Source organism: Cololabis saira, chromosome 18 (genome assembly GCF_033807715.1).
Source record: "Cololabis saira isolate AMF1-May2022 chromosome 18, fColSai1.1, whole genome shotgun sequence".
Classification (NCBI taxonomy): Eukaryota; Metazoa; Chordata; class Actinopteri; order Beloniformes; family Belonidae; genus Cololabis; species Cololabis saira.
The window spans coordinates 10,969,794-10,996,785 of record NC_084604.1 but is presented as its reverse complement, the minus strand read 5'-3'; the positions used below and the strand labels follow the sequence as shown (position 1 = coordinate 10,996,785).

The 26,992-nt window shown below is 42.4% G+C and overlaps 1 protein-coding gene across 1 annotated transcript in view; it reads left to right on the top strand.

Annotated features, from left to right (window-relative positions):
• Positions 1-26,992, top strand: part of LOC133418557 (nesprin-2) — a 112,933-nt gene that overhangs the window by 28,263 nt on the left and 57,678 nt on the right. The window contains exons 31-55 of the mRNA XM_061707307.1: positions 10-160; positions 310-468; positions 1,072-1,239; positions 1,327-1,428; positions 1,864-2,067; positions 4,524-4,729; positions 5,343-5,450; positions 5,823-6,117; positions 6,762-6,940; positions 7,079-7,394; positions 10,446-10,598; positions 10,697-11,029; positions 11,134-11,270; positions 11,527-11,656; positions 12,323-12,493; positions 12,586-13,965; positions 17,378-17,548; positions 18,269-18,424; positions 19,885-20,114; positions 20,223-22,254; positions 22,365-22,699; positions 23,825-23,969; positions 24,592-24,792; positions 26,447-26,703; positions 26,783-26,933. Coding sequence (XP_061563291.1) covers positions 10-160; positions 310-468; positions 1,072-1,239; positions 1,327-1,428; positions 1,864-2,067; positions 4,524-4,729; positions 5,343-5,450; positions 5,823-6,117; positions 6,762-6,940; positions 7,079-7,394; positions 10,446-10,598; positions 10,697-11,029; positions 11,134-11,270; positions 11,527-11,656; positions 12,323-12,493; positions 12,586-13,965; positions 17,378-17,548; positions 18,269-18,424; positions 19,885-20,114; positions 20,223-22,254; positions 22,365-22,699; positions 23,825-23,969; positions 24,592-24,792; positions 26,447-26,703; positions 26,783-26,933 — 7,870 coding nt within the window. The remainder of the gene's footprint in view (positions 1-9; positions 161-309; positions 469-1,071; positions 1,240-1,326; positions 1,429-1,863; positions 2,068-4,523; positions 4,730-5,342; positions 5,451-5,822; positions 6,118-6,761; positions 6,941-7,078; positions 7,395-10,445; positions 10,599-10,696; positions 11,030-11,133; positions 11,271-11,526; positions 11,657-12,322; positions 12,494-12,585; positions 13,966-17,377; positions 17,549-18,268; positions 18,425-19,884; positions 20,115-20,222; positions 22,255-22,364; positions 22,700-23,824; positions 23,970-24,591; positions 24,793-26,446; positions 26,704-26,782; positions 26,934-26,992) is intronic.

Genomic DNA, 26,992 nt, shown 5'->3' with positions numbered 1-26,992 from the left:
CGTGTGCAGGCTGGAGCAGTGCGCGGCCCTGACGGAGCTGCTGAAGAGGTTCCAGAGCATCCGCGGGGAGCTGAGTGGGACGCTGCAGAGAGCTGAGAGCACCATCAGTGACCAAGCCTCCTACATGGGGAAGGATAATCTGCAGAGACTACACACCAAGGTTGATCGAACTGTTTCACTCCATACAAGAAAAATAAAAGTACTTTAAGGTTATTTTGTTCTGGTTGCGTGGTCTCACGTAAAAACAGAAAGCGGTACATCCCCATGTTGCACGAGGCCAAAATAATAAAATATTGTGTGGCTCTGAAGGTCCAGGAAACCAAGGCTGAGCTGAACGGACTCGGGGACGACATAGAGGACGTCCGCAGTGTCTGCAGGCAACTTCACACTCACCTCCGCCAGATACCAGGGGTCACTGCAACGCTGTTCGAGAGCGAGGCTGAAACTCTCATGGATCGCTGGCTGGATGTAATTTCAGTCTCTCTATTCCCTTCACACCAGTCCTCATTTACTCCTTTTTTTGGCTTATGGGGAACTTTTGTACCGTATTTTCCGGACTATAAGGTGCACCTAAAAGCCTTTAATTTTCTCAAAAACCGGCAGTGCGCCTTATATATGATCATTACTGTAATGTCTGTTACTTTAGTCAGGGGGATTGTGGGTAATGTAGTTGGTGTTGCCGAAGTAACGGCGCTAAAAACGTCAGGAATCGTCACAGACGTTCAAGACAACAGCAGCAACGCTGACTCGCATAATGGCGACTTTGACAAGACGGAGCAAAGCTGGTTTTTATTTTGTAAATAAAGTTTGGCATACGGTATCTTTCTTCTTGTTTTTTTTTTTTTTGCATTTGCTGTAGGATTTTGTAGCATTTCCTGTTGCGCAGCTCCATCAGGTAGATACGTAACTCAACCCCAGCCACTATAGTACGGTATTTTACCATATATTTAGTGCGCCTTATAGTGCGGTGCGCCTTATAGTGTGGAAAATACGGTAGATTATTTTTAACCACCATGACATTGTCCTGGCTGAGATGTCCACTGACTAACCTTTTGTGTTTGTTCTTCGTAGCTATCAGAAAGGACAGACTCCCGCCTTGAAAGCCTCCATCGCTGCTCAGCCCTGTGGGACGGGGTTCTCCAACTAGGGAAGGAAGTGGGGAGCTGGACGGGCGATAAGCTGGTCATGTTCGCCGAGTGTCCCTCTTTTCAGACTGAGGATGACATCAAGTCACTGCTGGTAAAGCGAGCGCCTGTAAAACACAGCTTTGCTCATCATCTGATACTTCCGGCAGTTCCTGTTAATGATGTTAACCTCTTTGTTTAGAATGAGATCATGACCCAAGAGGAGAGCATCCAGCGTTTCCACCAGAGAGCCGCTGAGATTCAGTCGCTGCTTCAAAGCGCGGAGGCTCCTCTGGAGCTGCAGGTACGGCACGTCGCCCTGCATTAGCTTTCTGTTCCTGCTGCCGCTGTCAGCTTTTAAATGAAGCACTTCAGTAGGACGGGCAGAGTGTAAATGTAGTTTTTGTTACAACTGCATCTCCAGCTTACTTACACCTATTTTGTTTCACAATTTAATCAATGAAAGTGGAGCTGCTGCATTTCCTTGTAATTCAGGCTTCAAGCTGTGGGATGATTTGACTTTTTTTAGATTTTCAGAAGCATTTTCTTAAACTATCCTGATGAAAGCGGCGTAACATAATTATGAACTCATTAAAAGCAAATTCCACTGCTGAACATACCTCGCATTCATGTGTGTCATCAAATGTGGATTGAAAGATGAGCGTTTTGTCTGAAACACACGTGTAGAGCTGCAGCGGCTTCTCAGGGGATGCCTCTCAAGTAATGTTGTCTTACTAAGGTGTTTGAGACCCAGATGTGGAAGAAGTTAGAGCAGCTGAAGGAGCTCGTTTCAGAAGCCGAGGAGGTTTATAAGCAGATGGAGGCCACTAAGGGACAAATTATTGGGAGGATGGAAGAGTGCTTCAACTCCCTGCAGAAGATTGAAGAGTCCCTCGTCAGTCTCTCTGATCCAGCTGTTGCAGCAATCCTTGCAAAACTTAAGGTATTTCTTAAATGGTTTATTTTATGATCACTAATCTGTGTTTTCTTCTGTTATGATGTCAGCTAGAAAAACAAGAAAAACGCTGCTTAAGACCTGGACTATTTCTTTTTTTCAACTTTCTCCTAAAAATGCATTTAATTCAGTCAGTAAGTTTATCCCTGTTGTGGCAGAGGCTTCAACAATTATACCAGTCTGATAAAACATCAGGGATCACCTGTTAATTTATGAAATTAATTAACACATTTTTATACATCTATTTAAATGTTATTAAATATTTATATTTTTTAGGATCAAAGAGGTCCATATAAGCATTTATTTTAGGTTAATCTTGCACTGAGTTGAAGCAGATATCTGAAATTTGTAAGTTTCAGTTAACTTTTATGCAGAAAATAGGAGCAGGATTTCAAGAACGGGAAGCTTAAACCAGCAAAAAGGTTTAAAGTTAGGATTTATTTAATCAACAACAAGGCAAAGCAACAGTCGCTCTGGTTGAGCATTGTTTGAGCAGTAAAAAAGCTTCTGTCAGGAGATGAATCAGGGACTACACATGAAATGCATGAGCTGGCCTGGCTAAATGAAGAAATAGATTATAAACTACATGAAAGCTGAGTGGTTCCTTCTCAACCACTCCACTTCAGTTCCAGGGGAGATACTTCATCCCTGACACAGCCCTGGTAGGGGTCGGCTAAGCGTGTAGTACTTATGAGATTACCTGGATAAACTATAAAGTCTTCCATTTTCCATCGATGACATTTGATCTTCAAAATGAATCGGGTGTGACAAGAAAGAAAGAAATCAACCCAATAAGATGTTCATCTTTGATAACACCTGTTGTGCTCAAAGCAACACATAAAAACATAGAAAACCTCTAGAGATATGTAATATGAACAGTCAGTCTCAATTAAGTTGGAGTTTTAGACCTCGGGGAAAATGCAGAAGACCCAGGAGAAAATAATATATTATCTCCTTAAAAGAAAATCTCAGCAAGTTTAACTTCTGGCTGCTGTTGATCACCCTTAGTTACTGAGCTAAATTGGGTTATTTATCGGTGGCATAAATGTGAAACCTTTATGTGAAAGGTTTCTTTCACATAACAGGCCTTGAATAGCATACACAGAAGCGTCTGGATTTTCTGCAGCATGCAGCTTGGTTATCGTTACTTGTAATTGTGATGTGAGTTTCCAGCGACAACTGTATTTATTTCCATTTCCATTTTCTAATCATAGTATGTGAACAAAAATATATATGAAACAGAGTCACCCAACCAAATCCTTACATTTTGTTTCTTAGTCATTTGTAAATAAGTATATTAAATGTTGTACATTTAAATTACTCTTCTTCGCTTTCTATACCTAACTGATTGATAACTATGGTTGATATTACCAATTCTAATAATTATTCTTGGCATTATCATGATATATTGTTTTATAGTGTATTATTATATTATGTTATGAGATCTCATGGGATGTGTGAGGAACCAGAGCGGCCTCCCCACGTACAAGGGGACAAGGCAAAATTGGACCTGGGTGATGAGGTGTAAAAAAAACCTCGCAGAGCGTAGAATGCCAAAGAAATAAGGCTTTTTAATGTAAAAAACAGACATACAGGCGGAGGGCAAAATCCGTATTCTAAAAAAGAAGGCACAATGGGGCATAGCCTCTCAGCCAGCTACCTCCATTCAGCAGCCTCCTCTTCTGGTATACAGCTGCTGTTTATAAACCCAGGCAGGGTGGAGAGGTTGTTGGACACAGGTGTGCCACAATCAGCAGAACCAGGTACACCTGTGTGCTGCTGCCCCGCAGACCACGCCCAATCCTCCACTCTGACACACACATTAAAAAAGTCCAGTGATGGTGAGAAGGGGAGAAGTTGCTCACTTTCTCACAGGATGTTATATTATAGTATTATTATATTGTATATATTATAGTATGGTGATATTTTGTTATATTTTATAATATTATACAAATTATGTTATATATGTTATATTAGGATATTATTATATTAATATATGCTATTATAGTATTACATATATTACTTTATATTATATTGTGCTATATTATATCACTCTATATGATAATTATCTATTTATTTATTTATTTTTAAAATTAATATTTTCAATTTATTTATTTACTTTCATTATATTATTTACACACACACACACACACACACACACACACACACACACACACACACACACACACACCTAGATATCATTGTAACTCGATGTTGTCTTTTGTTGTTGTTTGTACTTTATACATGTTATACATGTTAATAAAAAAAAAAAACTTTTAGTCAGGGAAGTGAACCTACTCTTTTAGAGATGATATTCTATTTTTACCTTTTTAAATGTAATTAATTCATTAGATAGTGAGACTTGTTGTCACGTTAGAGTTGAATCACGTGAGTAAATGGATTTCTAAATGCTCTCTTGACCAGTATCTTATTTTCCACTGCAGAAATTATTGTGGCAGCTTCAAACTGCGGACGAGCAGGCTGAGAGTCTGCTGGAGGACGTGCGAGCCGTTGCCTCCATAGCCAGTCCGGAGAGTCTCCACAGTCTGTGTGTGAGCGGGACTCGGCTGCAGGAGAAAGTCAGGAACGCCCACCAGCTCTTCTCGGAAGTGGAAGAACAGACTCAGACGAATATCCAGGATCTAGACAGGTAACAGACGTCATAAGTTCCTGTTCAGGGTCACAGGTGTCTGCCCAGCTCGCTCCGGGTGAAAGGCAGGGCTCCACCCTGGACGGGTCACCAGTGTATCGCAGAAAGCAGATTTGAAATTGTTATTGGCCAGAAATTAGGCTTTTGTCATATTAACCAACAAGAATTATATATTTAAGGACATTTCAACATACTTTTAGATCTTTGTCTTTTAACATTATGTATTTTCCTTCTGTGAAGAAATTAGAAATTGAAACGGTATAAAGATCCTTGGTATTACCTCAATTAAGGTGCACTTCTCTTTTATCTATAAAATGATCTATCCCATATTCTGTTTGTCGAATGTGAAAGATGCAAAAGCTCTGAAAAGCAGGAAAAACACAGGAATTACAATCCTGCAGACTGCATTGTTGGGATTTGTATATAATAATCCTAAGTGTGAACACGAAAACATTATTGTACAAAAACAGTTCGGCAAGTCAAGTTCAGCTTGTTCCTTTTAAATCACTTTTTGTATTATGTGGTTGATTTTCTCAGTGATGGCTCGTTAATCTACAGAGCATCTTTCATTAATGTGCCTGTGACTGGTGCGTGCTTATCTGCTCATTTGTAGGCTCCAAACAGAGAAAGAACAACTGGAGCAATGGCTTCATGCTGCTGAGAAAAAAGCAGCGATGGGGGAGGATCTTCGTCTCCTGCAGGAGGAAGCAATCCATCAGAGGTAAACTGTTGGTGAAAACACGTGGCTCTGTGTTTTTTCTCAAATCTTGAAGAACATTTCAAAGACTTGATGTCATCGAGAACCGTTATCACTGTGAGGAACAGTATTTACTGTGACTGTTCAGTTACAAAATGCAAATGTAATCAGTGACTTTAGATTGAATAGCGCTTTATCAGATGTGGTATTTATTCATATGATGAACTTTGGGCTAATCTGGTTGACAAGTTAACACAATAAATATATACTTCACAAGTAATACTTGTGAAGTATATATTTGCTCAGGAAATCTTCATTTTTGTCTTCTTCATTGCATTTGAAAGTGTGAAAATTGTAATGTTAATGATGGTGATATCTCTTGTCTGTGCTCCACAGCTCAAAGGCAGACCTACTTAGTTGCCTTGTGTCATCTTTACTAAGCAGCAATCTTGGGCAGTCTGCACTGCTGGAGCAGAGTAGCAAACTGCTGCAACGATATCACACACACACCAGCACACTTGCTGGCTCAGAGGAAGTGCAGTCCTCTCTGAGCAACGACACTGACGTGTTTGGGACTTTGTCTAAGTCTACACAATCCTGGGTTGAAGATTTGAGACGAATTGTTGACTCACCTCTGGATGAAGGCTGTGGGATCCGGACCCCAGTAGAGCAGAGACTTCATCGTGCTCAAGTAAGACAGCGCCGTCTTCCCTGACTAAACTGCACAAACTCGCCACATATCTGTCAAATCACACCGTGCGACAAATATGACAGCTTTGAGGCGTGATCCAGATCTTTCTCTAGAGTGTGTAGGCCACTTCTAAACTCTGTAGATGTTTATTAAACCCACAGAAAGGGTAAGTAACATTTACATGCTCCTTTTTTAAGCACAACCCCTAAACACGCAGCAGGTTTGTCCAGCAGCTCAGTGTCTCAATAACAGCTCAAACAACATGCTTTGTTTAACCTCAGGACTCCAAACTTCCAGATAAAAACATGTGCGAACAAATCAAACCCCTGCAACTCACAAGATCAAAACAATCCCACAAACATACATAATATTAAAAAGTCGGTTTGAAGTTGTAGTTGATTGTTATATCATTTTAAATTGGGTCTTGTTACAGAGGCGAGGACTATCTAATGTGGTAATTTGCTCTTCATCCACTTTTCTTTTTGCTTCAAGTAAAGAGCAACCATTTTCTGTGCAGAACAATCAGCTGCTGTTTAAAAGATTACAATCACGACAAAGAATGATGTTAACTGCTAATTCAAACAGCTTTTGCTGCTGCAGCGTTCTGAATAGGTCATTTACAAATCTTTGCAAATGCATTTCAGACTGTGTTGAGTGCAACGGCAGAGGGGGAGGCTCGCCTGGAAGAGCTTCGTATCGCTGGAAATAGTCTGAGCCAGAGACTGATGAACAGAGATGACCTGAAAGAGGAACTTCAAGAAACTATGAATAATATATCGGAGCAGTGGAGGGAGCTTTTGCAGTCAGTTCTGCCGTATTACAGGTAACCTGTGAATGGCTTCTGGTTAAGAAAGCGTTCAAATAAATTAATTAGAGTTAAATCATTTTGAATCCTTGCAAATATTTACATGCCACTTGTTTTTCCTTCTTTACAATCTCATGCCGTCTGGCGCTGTGTCAGGGCACTACAAGCTGACCCAGAGCTCAGCGCTCTCTACCTCACCAGGAGACTAGAGGTTTGCTGCAGAGTGGAGGAGCTGCAGCACCGGGCTGAGCAGCTCCGTATCTCGGTCCTCTTGCCCAGCGCGGCTGAGCGTGCACAGGCCTGCCTCACTGTCCGTGAACTGCAGCAGGAAGCCCAATCGCTTCAGTTAGTCCTCGCTGGCCTGGATGAGCAGAGGAGCGATCTGGCTGAGAGAACCAGCAGCGACGTCTGGACAGACTCATCCTGGGCAGAGTTACAGTCCTGCTGGTCAGCACTGATGGAGCAGCTGGAGGTAAAACACATCTTCTCATCATAGGGCTTCATGCACATATTCCAAAAATAAGATGTTTCAAAACCCGGCTCCAATAAGCTTCTCATCCATGGCTGCAGTTATGTTTGCCTTATAAAGCCTTACTCACAGTACGTCAAAGCTTTATGTTCATAATATCCAAACACTTACAGAATACCACATGAACTGGGTCAGCAAAGGAGATCTGCTTTAGAACGATCGCAGGACGATAAAATGTGTCACAGTATTCATAAATTATTAAATAAATATGTTCAATAAAATGACTGCCAGCCCCACTTTTACTGCTGCTGTTGGAGAGCTGCTGCTGAATACACATAAAGTTAAGATTCATCAGCATTTAAAGTAATTATGCTCATCTGGAATTAATATGAATGTACAAAGTGTCCTCTGTTATTATTATTAGGTGGCCTCCCATCATCTAGATGCCTCTTCCTAGTTGGTTTGCTCAAACAGTTCATCCCACTTATCCCTCCCTCTCCCATCCTGCATTTTGTCTTCATCACCCAGTCAGCAAAAATCTAATGAGCCTCCATCATTTTATATCATTTGCCAAAGTGAATGTGGTTGAAACAAAATCTGCAACACGATTACAAACATCTTTCATCTTATCTGGTGTATTTGTTTTCCTTTCCTCCACTGATTCCATCTGGCTCTGTTGCCTCCATGACTGCGATAAGCAAGTTCTTGAATTTGAAGCGAGGCGCTAAAATTCACTTATTCTTTATGTTAATGTATTTCAAACTCTTTTCAGGGATGTACACCCTGGTGAGCTACTTTTTTCAGCCAAGTACCTTTTAACCAGTGCAAAGCATTTTTGTTCAAACATTTTTTTAAAAGCAGTAAAACTCAATACTGCGCCATCAGTGCAATATCTATTAAACTCTGTTTCTGGACAGGAAAGGGTTTATTCTGTAGGTTTCCTCTTAAAAAAACTCAGATCCAACATAACATTCATATTTAATGGTGAGTCATAAGTCCACCAGGAGTGAGTGGGAGTCGTGGCTTGACAGCAGATCTATATGCAGCACTCTTATGGTCATGCACTTCAACATGATGCCCCGCTTTTCCTCTCATCTCCACCTGACTTTGATGCTCTATGGTCTAAAGCAGCCCACTCAAGTGGGGTACAATGGTGGCTTGAATATCAGACAAGATGGTGGTAGATCAGCCTTTTGCAGCCAGCACAGGTATCGCCTGATAGCGTGGCCTCCCTTCTTATGAGTACACACTTCCTTCTCACCTCAGCGAATACTCTCTCCGGACCTGGCTGATGCAAATGCTCATCAGTGTCTTGGATAATGAACTCTGTGACAGGATGCTGGGAATATAGCTCAGTAGTAAGTCTTAAGTTAAGTGGCCTCCCAGTCAGATAAGCTCTGTGGACTTGTCAAATTTTGGATCTAAGAGGTGAAGACGGCTGCTGACAGCAACCGGTTGCCCTCCTTAAGCTCAGTGAGCTCTGCGGAGAAGCTGTCTTGTCGACTTTGATGCAAAATCTTTAACTGGGCTGGTCTGTAATCATCTGGTGACTGGACACATCCGCCGCCCCACGAGACGTTAGTTATGGTGCAGCATCCGCAGAGGGGATACTTGGAAAGTTTAAGGTGACTCCACAAAAGACTGAATGTTTAAGCTTCACTTCTCCATTCGAGCGAAGGGGTGAAGGCATTAGGGACCATTCTGGTGCAGACTGCTGGAGAAACCTTGAGATGATAGTTAAGCAACAGTTTTGCTCCAGTTTGGCTGTGAAAGACAGCAGATGATACCGCTCTATCATTTAATACACGTGTGTCCTTGCTGACAGCCTGAAGGACTAATGATTGGGGCTATGGTTAGGGTTGGGGTTAAGGTTAGGATTACAGTTGGGGTTAGGGTTAGGGTTAGGGTTGGGGTCATGTCCAGACTTGGCTCACTAGCCTACTATTTTGCTCACAGGCAGAGCAAAATAGAGCAAGGTAGTTCATCCAGACCTGTCGTCTAACACAGCCAAGGCCTCCGTGCTTCCATGCTTCGCTATTTTGAGGTGTACTTTATGTTTAGTCAGAGACGGGTCAACATACAGAATATCCCCTACAGCACTGGCCATACACCAACCCACGATTGTTGGTCACGTGCCTTCTTTGGCATTTCCTCCCTTCCCACTTTGATCAACACTATATGAAATGACAAGATGTCTACGGCCTATGTCTAAGTTTTGCGATTTGCGTTCAAGGTGCATTTTGCAGATTGATTCCCTCAACCACGACGGCCACACTTGTTTGTCTTAATCCGAAGCACCTTTTGTTCCTTTATGAGGTTCTGAAAGGTTGGACATCCAGAAGGAAATGGCCGGAGTTGCCACAGGCACAGATATGCAGTATATAATATATCCATGGCCACAGTGAGTCCTCATCTTGTCCATCCCGGCAGCGGTGGTGGGTTTCAGTAACGTGTTGCTGACAAGGGTCCTGGTTTCAAGCTACTGTTGACTCATTTCTTGCCGTGGTGAAGACACAAAGCCTCGGGCGGGTTGCAACTCGTGGATGTAAATCCCTTCAAAACGTAATGGTGGTATTTTGGTAGCTGTGATTTCAAACAACAAAGGTTAAGCATGGAAGCCCCCGCTGGCAGTACAACAAGAGTATGCTTTTCATTATTACTCTGCGTTTCTGTCGCCCATGAACTCTGACGGTCACATGACTGTTGACGAGCTGCTGCTTCACATGAAACTGGCCAAAATTCAGCACAGAAGCTCGCAAAACGTTAAGATTCACACACAAAACTTAATTATAAAAAAGTAATTTAATTTAATTTAATGTAATACATATGTGATATATAAGTTTTTTTTTAAATTGAATGTTCATTTTTCTTTGCATATCAAAGAACCAAAAATCCCTCCATATTATTTCTAACTAAAGTCTAGCTTTACATGGGAACTGTAGTTAGAAAACATCACTGAGTCTTTAATAAAAGCTTTATATTTGAAGACATTACGTTTGGGAACTTGTTTAAAAGTTCTCTAACTGTTGTTCGTTATGCCTGAATTATCCACAGGGTTTGCGTTGCCGCCTTGAAGAAGATGTGAGAAACGAGGAACAGTTTGGCCAGTTGCTGCTAGACTGCCACCATCAATTGTCGTCTCTCCAGGAAAAGGTGTCAGCCTGTGAAACCCAAAAAGGAGCAAACACCGATGTATCTGCAAAGGAGGTGACTGACCAGCTGAAACATGTCTGATCTCCTTACCGTTTTTACATATTTTATATATTGGGTTTCACACGTCACTCATATACTGCTCCCCCTTTCAGGCTTTGCTACAAGATATTGGAGATGCAGAAAATGACCTTTCACACCTCCCAACACTCAGGGACTCCATCACCGTCGGTGTCACAGCTGAGGCCAGAGAAAGCTTTTCTCAGCAAGTCATTGCCCGCCAAGACCACAAGGGGGCAATAGAGAGTTGCATCAGACATCAGGTACCAGTGCTGGAAGTGAACCAAACAATTCAGCAAGTTGAAGAAGAAGCCAACTGTTTACAGTCCGAGCTGAGAGACCTGGCTGGGAATGTGGAGACTCTGGATGGAGTCGTCAGCGTGTCACCTGGCGTCAGCCAGCTGAAACAACAGTGGTGTTTATTACAGGTAACATTCAAATGGGCCTCAAAGCGTCAATTCAGTCCTAAATAATACAAGTCATAAAGAGAACTGACAATATTTTCAGTCACAAAAGCATTTGTCTCTCCCAGGACTGTGATAAAAGGCTGGCAGAGGTGGATGCCAGAGTCAGTGACCTGCGCAGGACACAATCACTGAGCAGCACTCAGGAAATGTTTCCTGCAGACATCCGTTTCAATGCCAGTGCAGTTTTTACAGATGTCAACAGGTAGGCCGGTGCTGTCTGTTCACAACATTAAAGATGCAGTCAACAAAAAACACCACATACTAACCGCCCACTGTCCATCGACTTAACACAAGAGGAAAAATCAAGGAAAACTTTTACACCACTTTTAGAGATTTATGTAGCCCGGAGGCATTTCTTTTTGTTTTTCTCTTGCTCTTTACGTGTTGGCGCATTGACAGAATAAAAGCTTGAGTTTTATTTCATTTTAACGTAAATACGTTTGTATCTGTCTCTCTAGCTTGAGGTCCCTTTTTGTCCAAAAGAAGCAGACGTGTGTAGCAAACGCTGCTGAGACGGTGGGCGAAGTCATCGAGCGGCTGCAGCGATGGACCCAAACTCAACAAACTGAACCATCATCCCCCACTCAGGTAAAGCCCACCCATGTGTTCACCCATATTTTTACTTGCACATTATTTGTATTTACAATTTGACTGAAGTTATTGTAGTTATTTTGCCTTATGCATGATAAAATATAATACATTTCAAATGTATCAGAAATTGTATATTATACGTATATACAATTTCTGTATAACTAACAATTTAACATATATCTAACCCCTTTGTGGCTTTGTCTGTTTCCTAAAACTGTACAGCCTCAGTCAACAAACTAAAGCTTCAAAATCCCTTTTGTGTCTGCACTTTGTGTGAAAACCAGGATGATTATCTTTTCTTTAATCTGGCTTGGACCAGTAATCCATGATTTCTACCAGCAGGATGTCATGTGTGAGATTTTTGTGGAGCTGTAAAATGCCACAGTTTGTCCCTCTTACAATACGAATCAATAATACTTCTCTGTGGGGTTTTGGCTGAAAATTAAACTGAGAATGAATAATTTAGCTTGATATTTCTTATTTACCGTCACATGAGTTCTTAAACATTTCACGAACAGTAGAGCCAAACTATATAGCTGTCTTTGTATCTTATACGCGAAGATGCAAAGACTAACTGCAGATTTTCAGTAAATGCAAAACTTATTCCAAGAGAATGATAAAAAAAAAGACTTTTCTTGGCTGTGTGTCTTTGTGCTCCAACAGGCAGCTTTGGACGAAGGCTTGCAACTTAAACAAGCAGTTCAGGAAGTGCCTGCAGAACTTGACTTTCTTCAAAACTGTCTGGGAGCAGATGTGGCAACAACTCTGGAGAAAAGGGCTTCAAGTGCTCTTAGCGAGAGTCTACCTTCACTTGAAGCTCTGTGTAAAAGCCTGGTGAGTTTCTGCCTAGTTGCAGAATGGTACTGCCATCATCAGTCAGGTTCCAAATAATATTATGACTGTGATTATTGATTATTGTTCCATAGGCCGATAGCAGTCTAAGCAGAGGGTGCGGTTTGAGGAAAGAGGATGGAGTGGAGCATTTATCATCAGCTGATGACACTACCAACATATGTCCTTCAGCACTTCCTACTCCTCCTGCAGCAGAGAGCAAGGAAGACTCAGATGGGGAACAAAAGGAAAAGGAAAACAAAACCAAAGGCGTCGATAGAAGTCACCCTTCTATTGAGTCAAGTTTATCACACGAGGAAGTCGATGCCACTAAACAACATCAAGCCCATGTTTCACTTGAAAAGGAAAATATCCCTTCCCCGAATACTGCAGGCAACTTTACGGGAAAACCAAATAACTTCTCAATGTCAACCCCTGATGATGCATCTGATCATCTAACAATGCAGTCAGAGGGTTTTAAGACTGTTGCAGATAGTCAAGAACAAGAAAAGGTGTCATTCACAGGTGTGTTGGACATGGATACAGAGCAAAGAGATAGCACTGGTACCTGCAGTCTCGGGTCTTCTGAAGAAGCAGAGCTTTGTGATGCTAGGCTCGTTGAATTACCCGAGAAAACACCGGGACTCGTCACAGCATCAGTCGGTCCAGGAACAGACGAAGCAGATTTTAAACACTGTGATTCAGCACAACTATCAGAGTCATCCAAAACACTCACTGATGCTCAAAGACAAGATAAACGTGACTCAGTAGTCAGTCAAGGCTCAGGTAAGGTGTGTACTGTCCTGTTGGAGCTGCGGGCATGGGACATACAGCAAACTGGAAACATCAGAGTTAACAGTCCAGATGTTTTTGGATTGTCACAAGGAGCTGGTCTTTGTCATACCAAGATCCCAGATATCGCAAACACAAGCTTATCTGAGGGGAAATCAGAACTGTCGACGGCGTTATTCAGCCCTGAATCAGCTGAAACCAAACCACAATCTTGGGTGTTAGTAAAAACAGAACCAGAAGCAACGGAGCCTGAAAGTGCTGAGTTATTATGCAGAGGAAACACAGATCCTGGATTAAAGAGCATTGAGCGTCTGTGTTGCTCTAAATCACGTTGCACAGCTGCTGAACAGCAGCTTACTGGAGAACAGGCAGGCGAAGGTACGTTTCCAGCTGTCAGACAGGAAGAGGTGACAGATTTCTGTCAGGCTGGAGAGGAACTGGTGAGCTCAGCCGTCTCCACTATGGAAGATTTGGTGCCAACTGGAGATGCCTTAACTGCAAAGCAAATATCTGCAACTGACAATGAACCACCGAGGTCCAGTGACTCTGAACTGAACGGAGGCGCAGCGCGTGAAGAGGCGGTAAAAGCAGGAGCAAGACAGGAGAGTGCTTCACTGCCGAATGAAAAGAGTCCATGGAGGAAACCTGGAGCTCTGGAGGGGGTGGTGTTGACACTGGAACAGGTAGGATGTATTTATATGTTGTTTTCAACATACAAATGCTATTAACAGACTGAAAACAGAGTTTATCAGTCTGTTGGACTTTGTGATACAATAAAATGCTAATAGCAGTCAGGCAGGCTCAGGTGTGGATGAAGTCCCAAGCTGGATTAAACAATGATGTCATCAACAGTCACCCACCAGAAACGTCTGAAACATGTCAAAGCAAGTTTGACAAACTTGTTGAAAAAATTATCACACCTTAGCTGAAGTTATTATCTTTGTTTTTTATTGATTTTTTTTATTGATTTATGATTTATTTATGATTTACTTTTTTAGTCATGGTCTTTGGTGACATTTACAAAGCAGCGCCCCTTCCGTCCTCTTCCCTTCAGGTTGGTGTGTATTTATGTGGGAGGGGAAGAACAAGAGCAAGAGAGAGAACCCTTTTCTGACATTTTGAACATGTAATTTAATGCTAACTTTTACTTTAGATTTTGCCAGAAATGTACAAGAATTCCTGTCACTATTTGTCCTTTTAATGCCACCAGAGTCCATCCATATTTTAGAGTATTTTCATGTAGTCATTTATTTTAGTTTTTTCCTCGGTCAACCACTGCAAAGAAATGTGCTTTTGTCATGATGTTTGGACAAGTTCATACCAGTATTTTCTTGTGCTTTGTGCAAAGATGAATCACACATCTTGCTAATGCAATGTTGTGATCGAACCTCGGTCACCCCGAATCCGTTGATCGTGCTGGAAAAGTTAAAGGAGGACAGAAGACTAGGAATTCAGTTAGGCCTGTGCAGAGGGGAATCAGCCGAGACGGACCCGGCAGCCCGTCCTGTCAACGCCCCGCTGAGTTCTGCCCACTCTGGGATAGAGACTCGGCTTTATTGTGTTCTCAACGTCAGGAGGATGAAACCTTTTATCTGGCCTGGCACATCATGTTACGGTAATATTCAGAGTAAACTCACAGTAAGCTTTAGCACATAGACACATTCAGTTAATCAGCATATGCAGTTCACATATTCAGTTTAGTTATGATTCTAAGCATGGCACATACACAGATTCAGTTAATCAACACATGCAGTTTACATATTCAGTTTGGTTATGAATTATTTTATTCAACAGCAATAAAAAAAATGCTGCAGTGAACAGTAAGGACAACCTTTGCTGACATACTTCAATGTTCCTGAGAAGCAAAATCCACGAATAAAATCCATCAGTTCAATCAATTTGCAACATCCATTTATCCTGTAGGAGGTCAGAAGGGCGTAATCTATGTGTTGGCATGAAGTGGGCTCCACCCAGGACAAGTTACCACTCTGCAAAAACAGCCCCTCTAGAAAACAGGCCTAATATTCATAAATCCAGTCAAAACTAGAACTATTAAAACTAGCAAAATAGTCTACAAAATTCTTGAAACAAGGCCTGTTTACTTTCTTAGAAATTAGTTTTAGCAGTGGAGTCCATAACAAGCTCACACAGAGATAAACATGAAAGTTTCCACACAGCTGCTTTGGCGTTAACACTTAAATGCCACACAGACACCCCCCACCCACGTTTCTAACACTGAACCCTCTCACACAATTACATCATGTAGAGTTTCTTCAAGGTTCAAGATTCCTGAAGTAACACTTCAGGAATCTCTTACAAACTCAACAGGCTATGACTTCTGTAATTACCACATGCCTGACTTCAGTAAACCCTCCGTTTGTATCCAGCGAAGTGAAAGATCCTTGTGTTCGTTTGTCTGGTGCACCATAAGAAAACCAGGGAAAAGAATCAAAGTTAATACAAGCTTTTATTATTTCATGCACAGTGTTTTCCAGCCGGAGGTTCACTTTTCTCAAACCACATAGGTAGGAGAGAAATGCACACTGTGGTCATCAATCTAGTCATATTTATACGGAAAAAGGGAGGTGTTTGGTACGTTACAGGAGCCGATGTTGAACCTTATCTGTTGAACCTTATCTGGGAGGCCAACTGCAGTGAAAGAAACTTAAACATGTCACACTTTCAGCCATATATTTTCTGTTCTGTTCTGTCTATCTCTAATCTGACATGCCAACCCAGCAAAGATCCACGACAACCAAAACCCAGAGAAAAACAGGAGAGGAACCATCAATCTTAAACATCTGTTCGTCTTCAACGTCCTCACCTGAAGAAGAACTCAGCTAATCAGTCTGCTCGTAAAAACAAGAGGTGGTTCTGCACTGAGAGCAACCATCAGTGTACAATCTTATAGAAAAAACCCTCATACTTTTAAGAATTTCATAAAATCCTAACAAAAATCAGCCTGCTTTTATCAAACAACAAGTTAGGAAGTTTTCACATTGGTCTTAGTCCTTTTATTCCTTTGATTAATGACTTCACTGGATATGTTTGCATAATTCTTGTCTTGAGGCTAGTTTCACCAACCACTCAAACACTAGGCAGCTGCCATGCGGTCCAGCATATTGGATTAATCAGTTGACCAATCAAAGCGGAGTGAACTTTTAGGAGGAGGGACCTTAAAGATACAGGAGAAAAAAAAACTGAACTTTTCAGGTAAAGAGATGCTGCATCAATATAGAGAAACATCATGTATTTTAAAACATTAAAGCATGTAAACTTCTTACATTAGGCCATCATCATTACATTTGAGAAATAGAAGTAAATGTGATATGGACTTGAACACATGTCTGATAACGTTGCCCAGTAAACAAAGACATTCTCTCTTATGATTTTTCGATTTTTATCTCAAAGAATTGGAACAATTTGAGTGATAAATCTTTAACAACGGGAACAAAAGTACATCTCTAAATAGTCTTAATATGAACTGTTTTTTATTAAGTTGGATACATTTTGTTATTGCCTGACTTCATGGGGAAAGTCTTACTTGACACTAATGAGAAAGTCGTGCTTCAGGTTTTCACAACCTCCCCTCCGGGAAAAATACAACCTTTACAACCTTGCCCTTGAGTGTGAGATTTTCTCTCAGATCAGTTTTCCCCCACAGCGAATTGGCATTTACAGTATATCCTAACCCACCTACAGTACACTCTGCCAGATGACACACCTTAGTTACGTCCCAGGTGTTTGAAGTGGCACCGCCCCTCCTGTGATCTAGTAACCTGGCAGCTCCTGTAAACCTTTGGTGTCTGTCCTGTTTGACCAAAAGTTATAAAAAAATCTGTTCTTTCTCTAAAGATATACAGGAGGAATCATGTTGTAGATGAGCCGAAGGAATCCGTCTCCCCTGGGGCAGACCGCGCCCCCGCTCAGGCTCATTCTTGCATTAACTGTACTGACTTGCCGGGTGACAATCAGCCCGATGATTACGCCTGCAGAGCAGGGGAAAAGTAACAGGAAGCTCTGTTATTATCTGTGAAACAAACATGGGGAGGAGAGGCTAAAACGTGACGCCACCCGTCTCTTCTGTCTTTGCAGCCTCAGATCCAGGGGAGCATGGAGCCGGAGAGGACGGATGTGGCTTTCCGAGCCGGCCTGGCTCCCGGAGACGCGACAGGTGGATCCCCGGACTCCTACGAGTGCAGGTCCACCATGCGGGATATGCTGTCTGAGATCCAGAGCTCGGTTGAAAGAAGCAACATTATAAATGTGAGTATTACTGTAGGTAGTTGTCATGAAAAACTCTTATCTACTTGCCGTGCTGAATAAAATGTAAATAACAAGGTAAATTCTGAATTTACAGATGGAATGAAAGTAAGAAAATGTATGTGACACATCTTTTTTCTGTAGTTCCAAGTATGAAATGAAAGATGTCGTGATTCAATGTACTGCATGTGATGCATGTCTCCAAAAATAGAGGAAGTCCAAAAATCTCACGGCACATTGAAGAGATAAGAGTGACTGTTATTGATGTTTGTTTATTCCCATGATGCATCTGAGGTCAACAGGAAAGTTCTATGTGATGCAGCGATTTCCTGCTGGGTCGTTAGTGGGCCTAATTATGCCCAGAATACAGATGCTGGCAGAACTAGGACGTTGGGTTGTTTAAATATGCTAATCTTGACTGTAACTTTGACTCGCTGAGCTTTTTTGGGAGGATCAAAGTGCTTTCTGCACTTAATAAAGATGTCTGATAGTTTGGAAAAAGTGTTGCTGGTTAACTCATTTAGAGACTCATTTCAAGTTGAGTTTATGTTTTTACAGCCATGTCTCCATGACATCGTTATGATTCACGGCTCTTGAAATAACCCAGGCACAACTTATTTTCTCTGTAGCGTTTGACATTTTCGTTATAATCCGTTCAGCTTCAGGACTCACAGGTGCAACAACAGACTTTTCCATGACACTTTGTTTCTTTTTTTCTTCAAGAGAACACCACACACGGACTTAAACTGGTACCTGAAGTCGTCTCCAGGGGAAGCAGACATCCACTTAGTGCGAACTGTCCAGCAAGTTCTGGCATGTCGATATCAACCTGCGCAGCTCAGCGTCGCAGCTATGGTCAAACAGCTGGAGGAGGCCGAGGTACAGTATGTTCACCAACTCTTGTGAAAATGTTGGGATGCTTTTTCTTTATGTATACTGGTAAAGTCTCATATATATATATATATATATATATATATATATATATATATATATATATATATATATATATATATATATATATATGAGACTTTACCAGTATAAATAAATCTCCTGGCCATGATAGGAAGCAAGGAATTACAGAAATACAAAATCTGTGGACAAATAAAAATTGACCAACAGTTAATAATAATGATTAAAAAAAGGTGTGAGCTGATCACAACTGCTGATATCAACTGGGATCACTTCAGTAACAAGACTGACCTTAAAAACATACATCACAGAGGTGCTGCGCCTTCAGAAGTATTAAATAGTTTTCCATTATACATACAGTATGCACATGTTGTAAAAGTTAAAACATAATAAACGTGAAACAAAACAAAGTGAACCATACAGATTCAGAAATGCTGCTGCCTTCTCACGGCCTAAACTATAATATTTAGGTTTTGAAACACATTTTTTAGCAAAAGAAGGCTTTTTACTATTTCAGTCAGGCGATGATAACCACATTCTGGATGAACAAAAAATGACAAATAAACCGGGCCTGCCAGCAACTGAAATCCAATGTCAAACAGTGATAGAGAAATATTTTCTTTTTAAAAACAGATTCAAATGGTTTCTTTAGTTTCCAAACACAATGTTGCTGAAGAAAAAGTATGTCGGAGGACTCCTGTCCAAACATCTTTGGATCCATTTAGACATGACACCAGCATCATGACTCCGTCTTTTGCCCACTGATGGCTGTGATCGGCTCCAGAATGGACCAAAGTGGGTCTAGACAGCAGATGAACAGATTAACTTATTCAAAACTCAATTTTTCAACGTTTAAAATGCTTTTCTTTTCACAAATTCTCATTTAAGTATATGGTTTAAATAATTGGAAGAATTGGGGGTAAATAATAGGTGTCATATGCACTGAATTTGTCCTTCTATACAGTAAAATTCCTCGGAAGTCCTTGAATCCGACTTTAGAAGGAGACATATAAAAAAAAATTTCATGCACTTGTGGGCGGAGTAGGGAACCTTTACTCAGCTTTACTTCTTTAAGCCAATTTTAAGGACTTAATCTGTTTCAGATAACATTTTCTTTTCTTTCATGTTCACACTCGCTTTAAAATTGCAGCTGCAGCAACCTTTTGCAGGTAGCTGCAGGCCTGACAAGCAAAGCCCCTGGAATTACATGAATTACTGTACTTGCAAGCTTGTTTGTTCATTTAATCACTTTCATATTTTTCATTTTAGGACACAGTTTTCAGAAAATAACATTTTCTTCTTCTAAGTTGAAAGTAACTGGGTTAATCACATCTGTGTGGATAAACGTTATGTTTTACTGTCAGAATTGTTTGTGTTAAAATAAGGGATAACGCTATAATATTAAACCCTGTCTCATCTATTTACCGTAGGAACACAGGCGCTGTGTGCAGGAGCAAGTCGCTGTCATGAAGAGCAAGGTTTCTGATCCGAACGCTTTAAAACGGGCTGCGGGCCAGTGCAGCGCAGCACTTCTGGATGCGTCGGCTACAGTGCAGGTCAAAGCTGCACAGCTGGATCAGGTCAAGCAGTATCACCAGATAATGAACATCACTAAAGTCTTCCTCGAGGTGTTGGCTGCTGAGAAGAAAGATATGAGCTTGTGAGTAATCTTCTGAAGCTTTTTCATAAATAAACCGTGAGCGCATGATGGCGCTTTCATGTTCTTGACGTGTGGTGATCCTTTGTCTCTTTGTTGATGGTTTGTTAGAAACTCTTTGGGAAGCAGCGCCCTTCAAGCTGAGAAACTCCATGCTCTGCTGCAGACGATGGAGAAGAAGAAAGCCATGGCGGAGGACTTGCTCGCCCTGAGTAGCCACTTGTCAGTCCACTTGAGCGATGCTGAGAGTTCAGGTGCTCTCCTCGCTCAGCTTGGACATGTCCAGGAGGAATGGAGGCTCCTGGAGGGAAGTATCAAAAGAGATCTGCGGCACGCCTCAAACTCCACCTGTCAGTCCTCGCTCGTTTTAAACGAAGCTCGACAGCTCAAATCCAAACTAGAAGATCTTCTCGAATTTGAATCCGACAACCTCAGCACCTTGGAGTTTTTGTGTCTGAACACAGACCTGAAACTGTACAACCAGCTTCATCTACATCTAGAGTCCCAGTCAATTGCCCTCATCAATTTTTCTCTGGGTGAGAAAGAGAAGGAAGAGGTGAAACAAAACCTGCAGGGGCTGAGGTCCCTGCTCAGCCTGGCTAAGAAGAAGCTCGACTCCTCGACGTGTAGTTTCGGTAGCAACGCGTCAAGTAATATAAACAAAGACCTACGAGACCTGATCATTTGGGCCAAGCAGGCGGAAAACCATATCTCTGCTGGACAGAAGTTAGCCCTTTTCCCCGAGGAGGCTCGCATGCAGATAGTCGAAATGAGGAAGTTTCAGACGGATATTTTGTCCCGGCGGAACAAGATGCAGGTTCAGGTCGAAGAGATTAAAGTGACAGAAGCGTCCGTTATGGGAAAAGAAGACAGTGACGTTCTGGAGACGGTAGAAGACCTGTATGAAGCCATCGCTGACAGCTTGGACCATGTTCTTGACAACATGAAGAAGAATCTTGCAGAGAGAGAGAAGCTTTTATGTGAGCTCGCGAGCATGGATGCTTGGCTCGCAGAGACGCACGCTAAAAGAGACCCCTGCACCCATGTTGAGCATGTTTCAGTTGCCAGCGTCAGCAAACTGGAGATGGAGCTGAAGGAGCGCAGGTCAACCACAGTGGAGATGGAGAACCAGTTAAAACAGGTGGAGACACTGTCGGAGATCTGCACGAAAATATCCAAAGAGCTGAGTCCAGGAGAGAGCCGCTACCTTTGCAACAGGCTGTCGGGCCTTCGGACGGAGCTAGACGGACTTCTAGCTCACGAGAAGGCCACCAGCTGGGAGCTAGAAGAGCTCCTCAATGATTGGACCTCTTCAAACGAGGAGTTATCTACCATCCAGGCTAGTTTGAAACTAATCTCAGCTGACTTGGCGCAACAGAAGTTCCCTTTGACGCAAGAGTCATTGTCCTTGATTGCGCGTTGGAAGCACATGCTGATGGAGCATCAGTGCCAGGTACAGGAGCTTCAGCATTGCCAGGAGGCGGCCAAGAGAGACCTCATGCTGTGCTCCATTGCAGAAATGCAAGACAGGTGCAAAGCCCTTAGTATCAATGCCTTTGAGCAAGACAAGTATTTGCATCTGAGGGCACAACTGGAGGAATCTCAAGATATTGCCAAGGAACAAATCCAGCAGGCCAAGAACAGAGCCACTAGTGTGGGCGAGAGGTTTAGACTGTGCCAAACTCTTCTAGTCGAACTCCCTTTGGTCAAGACACAGTGTCAGGAAGCAGCGGATCAACTGGAGGTGATAGCTCCCGAGTTACAGACACCTGAGCTGAATTCAGAGACGGAGAGGATTCAACACACAGTGGAAACACTGGTATCCTGGGAGCAGTCGGTCTCAGATGACATCAAAGAGCTTGAAGACAAGCTTCTGTTGGATATGCAGTTTAACTCTGAGCTTCCTGCCTCGATAGAGACGTTACAAAACACGAGAGGAAAGCTGAAGGACGCTAAACCAGTTAATCCAGAGGAGAAAGCCATAGATGTTGCGCTACAACAATACTGGGTCATTTGGAGAAATGTGGAATCTGGGATGCGAGTGTTAGAAGGTCTGGCCAAGAAACAACAGGTTGACTTGAAAACATACAAGGAACTCTGTTCTCTAAGACATGAAATCATGCAAGATTGCCACTCGCTGATGGTAAATGCAAATTGTTGATATTCCAGTTGTTGTTTTTTTTAACATTACCATTAATAGTTGTGGATGTTGGTTTCCCTAAACGTTTTCATCATGTCACGCTCATCCAACAGGTTGATCTGTCTCAGGCTAGAGAATCCTTGAAAGACTATCAGTGGGCTGCTCAGGGAGCCATAAACTTCCTTCATAACGCAGAAGCCACCTTCTTATCAGCTCCGGGAGGGTTCCTGGATTGCACCGAGGAACAGAAACAGACCCAACATGCATTACAAGCCCTTGAAGATGGATTTCAAGCTCATATTTGCCACCTGATGGAACGGGTGCCGCAGCAGCCCTGCCTCTCCCGCCCAAAGACTGAGCTGCTCCACACTGGAATCCTCAGCCAGCTGCTGGTAGGAAGAGCTGTACTGGAGGCCCAGGCGCAGCTCAGGCTGGAATGTCTGCAGAGGTTTGCACTTGTCATTTCTACCTAAAGCCGGCATACACTGTGCGATTATCGGCTCGTTTTGAGACGATTTTCCAGTCGTGCGACTATTTTTTGAATCGGGATGGATTTCGACCCAATCGTTGCTCGTGCCTCGTGCAGTATACGTGGGGTAACGACGAGAGATTAACACCTCACGACGAGCTCCCAATCACAAATCGTGAGGTCGCAAGAAAATCAAGCGTGTTTGAAATCCTGGTCGCTCCTCGTGAAGGAATCACACAGTTGAAGCAGCTACGACCCGATTTGCCTCATCCTTTCGCAGAGAGCATGCACAATCTCTGATGTCACGTCAAAAACTATTATTTGTAGTTTAAGTGTTGCAAATTCACATTACAAATCATGTTTTAATAGCAAAAAAAAGGCTGCATTTCCCATGTACGGTGCGCGTCGCCGCGTACCCTACACCGTAGGCTCTGCGTTGTGTTGGTGTAACGCGGAATCATAAATCAGCCTTCAGGGCAAAGCAGTCACAATCTGCCTCTGCAAACACGAGTCCTGGCCCAGGCACAGCCCCCCCTGTTATTTATAACGCCTTATAAATGTTGCTATTTAACAGTGTGCGCTCTGCCCTGTTCTGAACACAAAGAAGTGTTAATTTTGCTGGGACTTCGGGTCCCTCTGCCGAGACACAACTTTTGCGGTATGCGTTCATTGCAGTGCCGACCCAATCAGAAACGGTACAGATATTTTGGGATTTTTTTTATATATATATAAAAAAATAAATTATAAAAAATAAAGGATCCCCATAACCTTTGATTGGGTGGGCAGGACGCACGTTTGGGCACAGCCCACCCCTGCCCCAAAACCGGCCTCGAGTTCCAGTACACAGAGGTCCGACGGGAGGATTATGATCGTATAGTGTGAGCAGACGGGTCGCATCCGAGCATCGGGTCGTACAGTGTGAGACCATAAATCGTGGGCTGTGAACTTTTGACCTCTGCGAACTACAGGTAGTCGGGCAGTGTGAGATGGGGCTAAATCAAACGATTTAAAATATCACACAGTGTATGCCCAGTACCTCCAACCTTTTTATTTTAATGATATTGTTATTTACATGTTTTCTGTTGATGATTCCTTTTTTTCCAGGTGTGAAATAAGACAGCAAAATCATCGGAAATGCCATGAAGACATCCGTCAGCGACTTTCGGAGTTGGAGGGGAAACTTTCAGAGTGTGCTGCAGAACAAGTCTCGTCGTATGACAAATGTGTGGCTCAGCAAAGCAGAGCTAAGGTAAGCTGGACGCAGTTGTTGGACGACACTGAGAAAGTTTGTAGTCTGGATCTACATGAATCGCGTCTGAATTCAGATGATTTACAGATGTTTTGCCCCTAGTGGTTTAACACTTCGGTTAAAGTATCAGAAGGGATGCCTTGTTTCAGTCATGGTAGATTCTTACAAATTCAACTATGAGAAAGGAATATGAGGAAACAGCTTTTTTGTGTGATTTATGCTACATTTTCATCAAATAGAAAAGGTTACTTTTATTTGAGTTGCCAAGTTCTGCTTTAAATAAATGTGAAAACTTCTAATGTTTGATTTCTGTGACATTTGCACAAATCATTGTTTATTACAAAGAAACTATTTCCAGAGAGTTGACTTTTAGTAAGTTTCTCAGTGATTCAGGAGCTAGTTTTGATCCGCTGGTTATTCCTTTGAAATGTTTAGTTTTCAGACATTGGCGTCACCCTTAGAATGAATCAGTTTTTCCATTATCATGCCAGGACGATGCTCAAGATTCAACACTCTTTTATTTGGCCACTAATAATTGCATCCTTCAGCTGCCAGCCTTCATCGTTCTGATTCTTTTAAATCAATACCTCAGGAATGTGAGAGTCTTTATTTCTTTATGAAGCTTCTGACAGAAGATCTTTGGAACCTGGCTGTGAAGATAGAAGACCTTAGAGCCGGATGCCCCATGCAGGGCTGCGGGTCTGGGAAGGACGGTGAGCTCGGCGCTCTCTGGAGGCGCTGGGTGTCGTTACGACGGAGTGCTGGGGTCCTGATGGCACGCAGCGAGCAAAGAGGAGAGGAATGGAAGGACATCACTACGAGCGTGAGTTTCACTGTAACACACCTCAAATCTTATAATTACCATTGCAGTTGGGGAGGTGCGGTGGCTTTGTGGTTAGCTCGGTTGCCTAACAGCTACAAAGTTCCTGTTTTAGATCTCAGTTGGGGTCATTTTTGTGGGGAGTTTGCATATTCTTCTCATGCTTGTATTTTCTTGGGTTTTCTCTTGGTAACTCATTTTCTTCTCCCAGAAACATGTATGTTAGTGTAATTGGTGCCTGTGAATAGACCACAGACCTGAGTGTGAGCATATGTGGGTGCTGGCCCTGGTAGAGCCCTGGTGACTGATCCAACGCAGGACATGCTGTGTAGTGCATTCTCTGTATAGTATATAAGTGTGGTCTCAAACACCCTTAAGCCATTTTAAATACTGCCTACTACATACAGGAACCAGTTGCAGTAATCATACTTCGTACCAGTATTCAGTAAATGTACTGTACCCAATTCATGCAATTATCTGATGTAAAAATCAACAATATTCAATGCAACCCCCGACATTTCACACCAACATCTCTGATATTTAAATGAGTTTATACCACGGTCTGTGTGAATACTCGATTCTGATTGGCTGGCAGGTGAACATTAAAAGTGATAACCTACACCTAAAAAACAAGTTCGGTCAAATTGCCTGATAACTTTAATATCATTGCGCTGGATCAACTGCCAGGTGGTAACCACGGCAACGGAGATTCAGAGAAGAAGAGCCAGTGTTCTGCTACTTTGTGGTTCTGCGCACGCGCACAGTGGATTTTCAAAGTTTGGTTGCCACGCCCATCATTTCTTGCACGATGTAACGTTGATAATATGGGATGTTGAGTATTTGATCCTTCAAAATACACTACCCATGACATGGATTGCATTACACTTTGTGAACATTATACGATAAAGAGGGAAAAAAAAATATTCTATCGCTTTATTTGATATTCATTCAGTCATTCGCCTTTATTTAACCAGGCAGGTCATTAAGAACACATTCTTATTTACATGTACAATAACGGCCTGGCAAGCGACAAGGACCACCTGGGGGGAAAGGACGTGGTTTAGGGAGTAAAACACAGTGACATTGTAGCTCAACAAAGGTAGAAAACCATTAGGTAGCATTTTTTGGCAAAGCAGCAGAAATTGGCAGAACACTGGCTACCGCAGGACGGCAACATGAGTGATTTTGTAATTTATTTTAAATTATTCGGTGAATTTAACAATTTTGATGACTGGGATGCAGAAGAGGAGAGAAAAGAAAATATTAATATAATTTTTCACGCCCAATTTTTCAGTTTTTTATTTGTTAAAAAGTTTGAAATATCCAATAAATTTCGTTCCACTTCATGATTGTGTCCCACTTGTTGTTGATTCTTCACAAAAAAATTACAGTTTTATATCTTTATGTTTGAAGCCTGAAATGTGGCAAAAGGTCACAAAGTTTAAGGGGGCCAAATACTTTCGCAAGGCACTGTACATTAACATAAATATATGGACTGGGTGGAGGCAAACTGTCCTTCGTGTTGGACGGTTCACGCCTCCGCGTCGTCCATATATTTCTGATAATGTACACCTCGTCGGGCATTATCCCTTACGTAACGCATCGTTACCTGGAAAATGAAAAAAAAATATTGTTGAATCAATGACTTTTTCCTTAGATGGAGCAGTGTTGCAGCTTCCTGGCCAGTCTTCAAGACGATGTTCCAGACGCCACTGTGAACTTCACCGAAGAGGAGCCGCAGGAGGTTCTTGCCCAGGCGGAGAGGCACCAGCTGGGTTTGGAGGAGGAGCAGCACGCCATATCATCCCTGGAGCATCGGCTAGAGCATGCCCTGAGCTTATCCACTTCCCATGACTCCATCAGCCCCGGGCCTGTGGGTAAAACGCTCGAGAAGATCCAGGAGAATGTCAGGAGGTGGGATTTCATTTAAACTCATGCGTTCAATGATTATTCATTGGTGTTGGAGATGCTGAGAGGCTACTGTTGCCCACAGCTTGAAAGAGAGAAACTCCATGGTGGTGGCTGCAGCCCAGGCAGAGGAGAGAGAGCGACAGCAAGTGCAAGAGGAATTAAAACAGGTGGAGAATCACCTAGTGACTCTTCTACCAGCTCTGGACGTGTCTTCAAATCCAAGCAGAAGTCAGGTCAGTTTTATTTTCTATGGCTTTTATGCTAAGAGGAAAATTGGTATTTTAGATTTTTC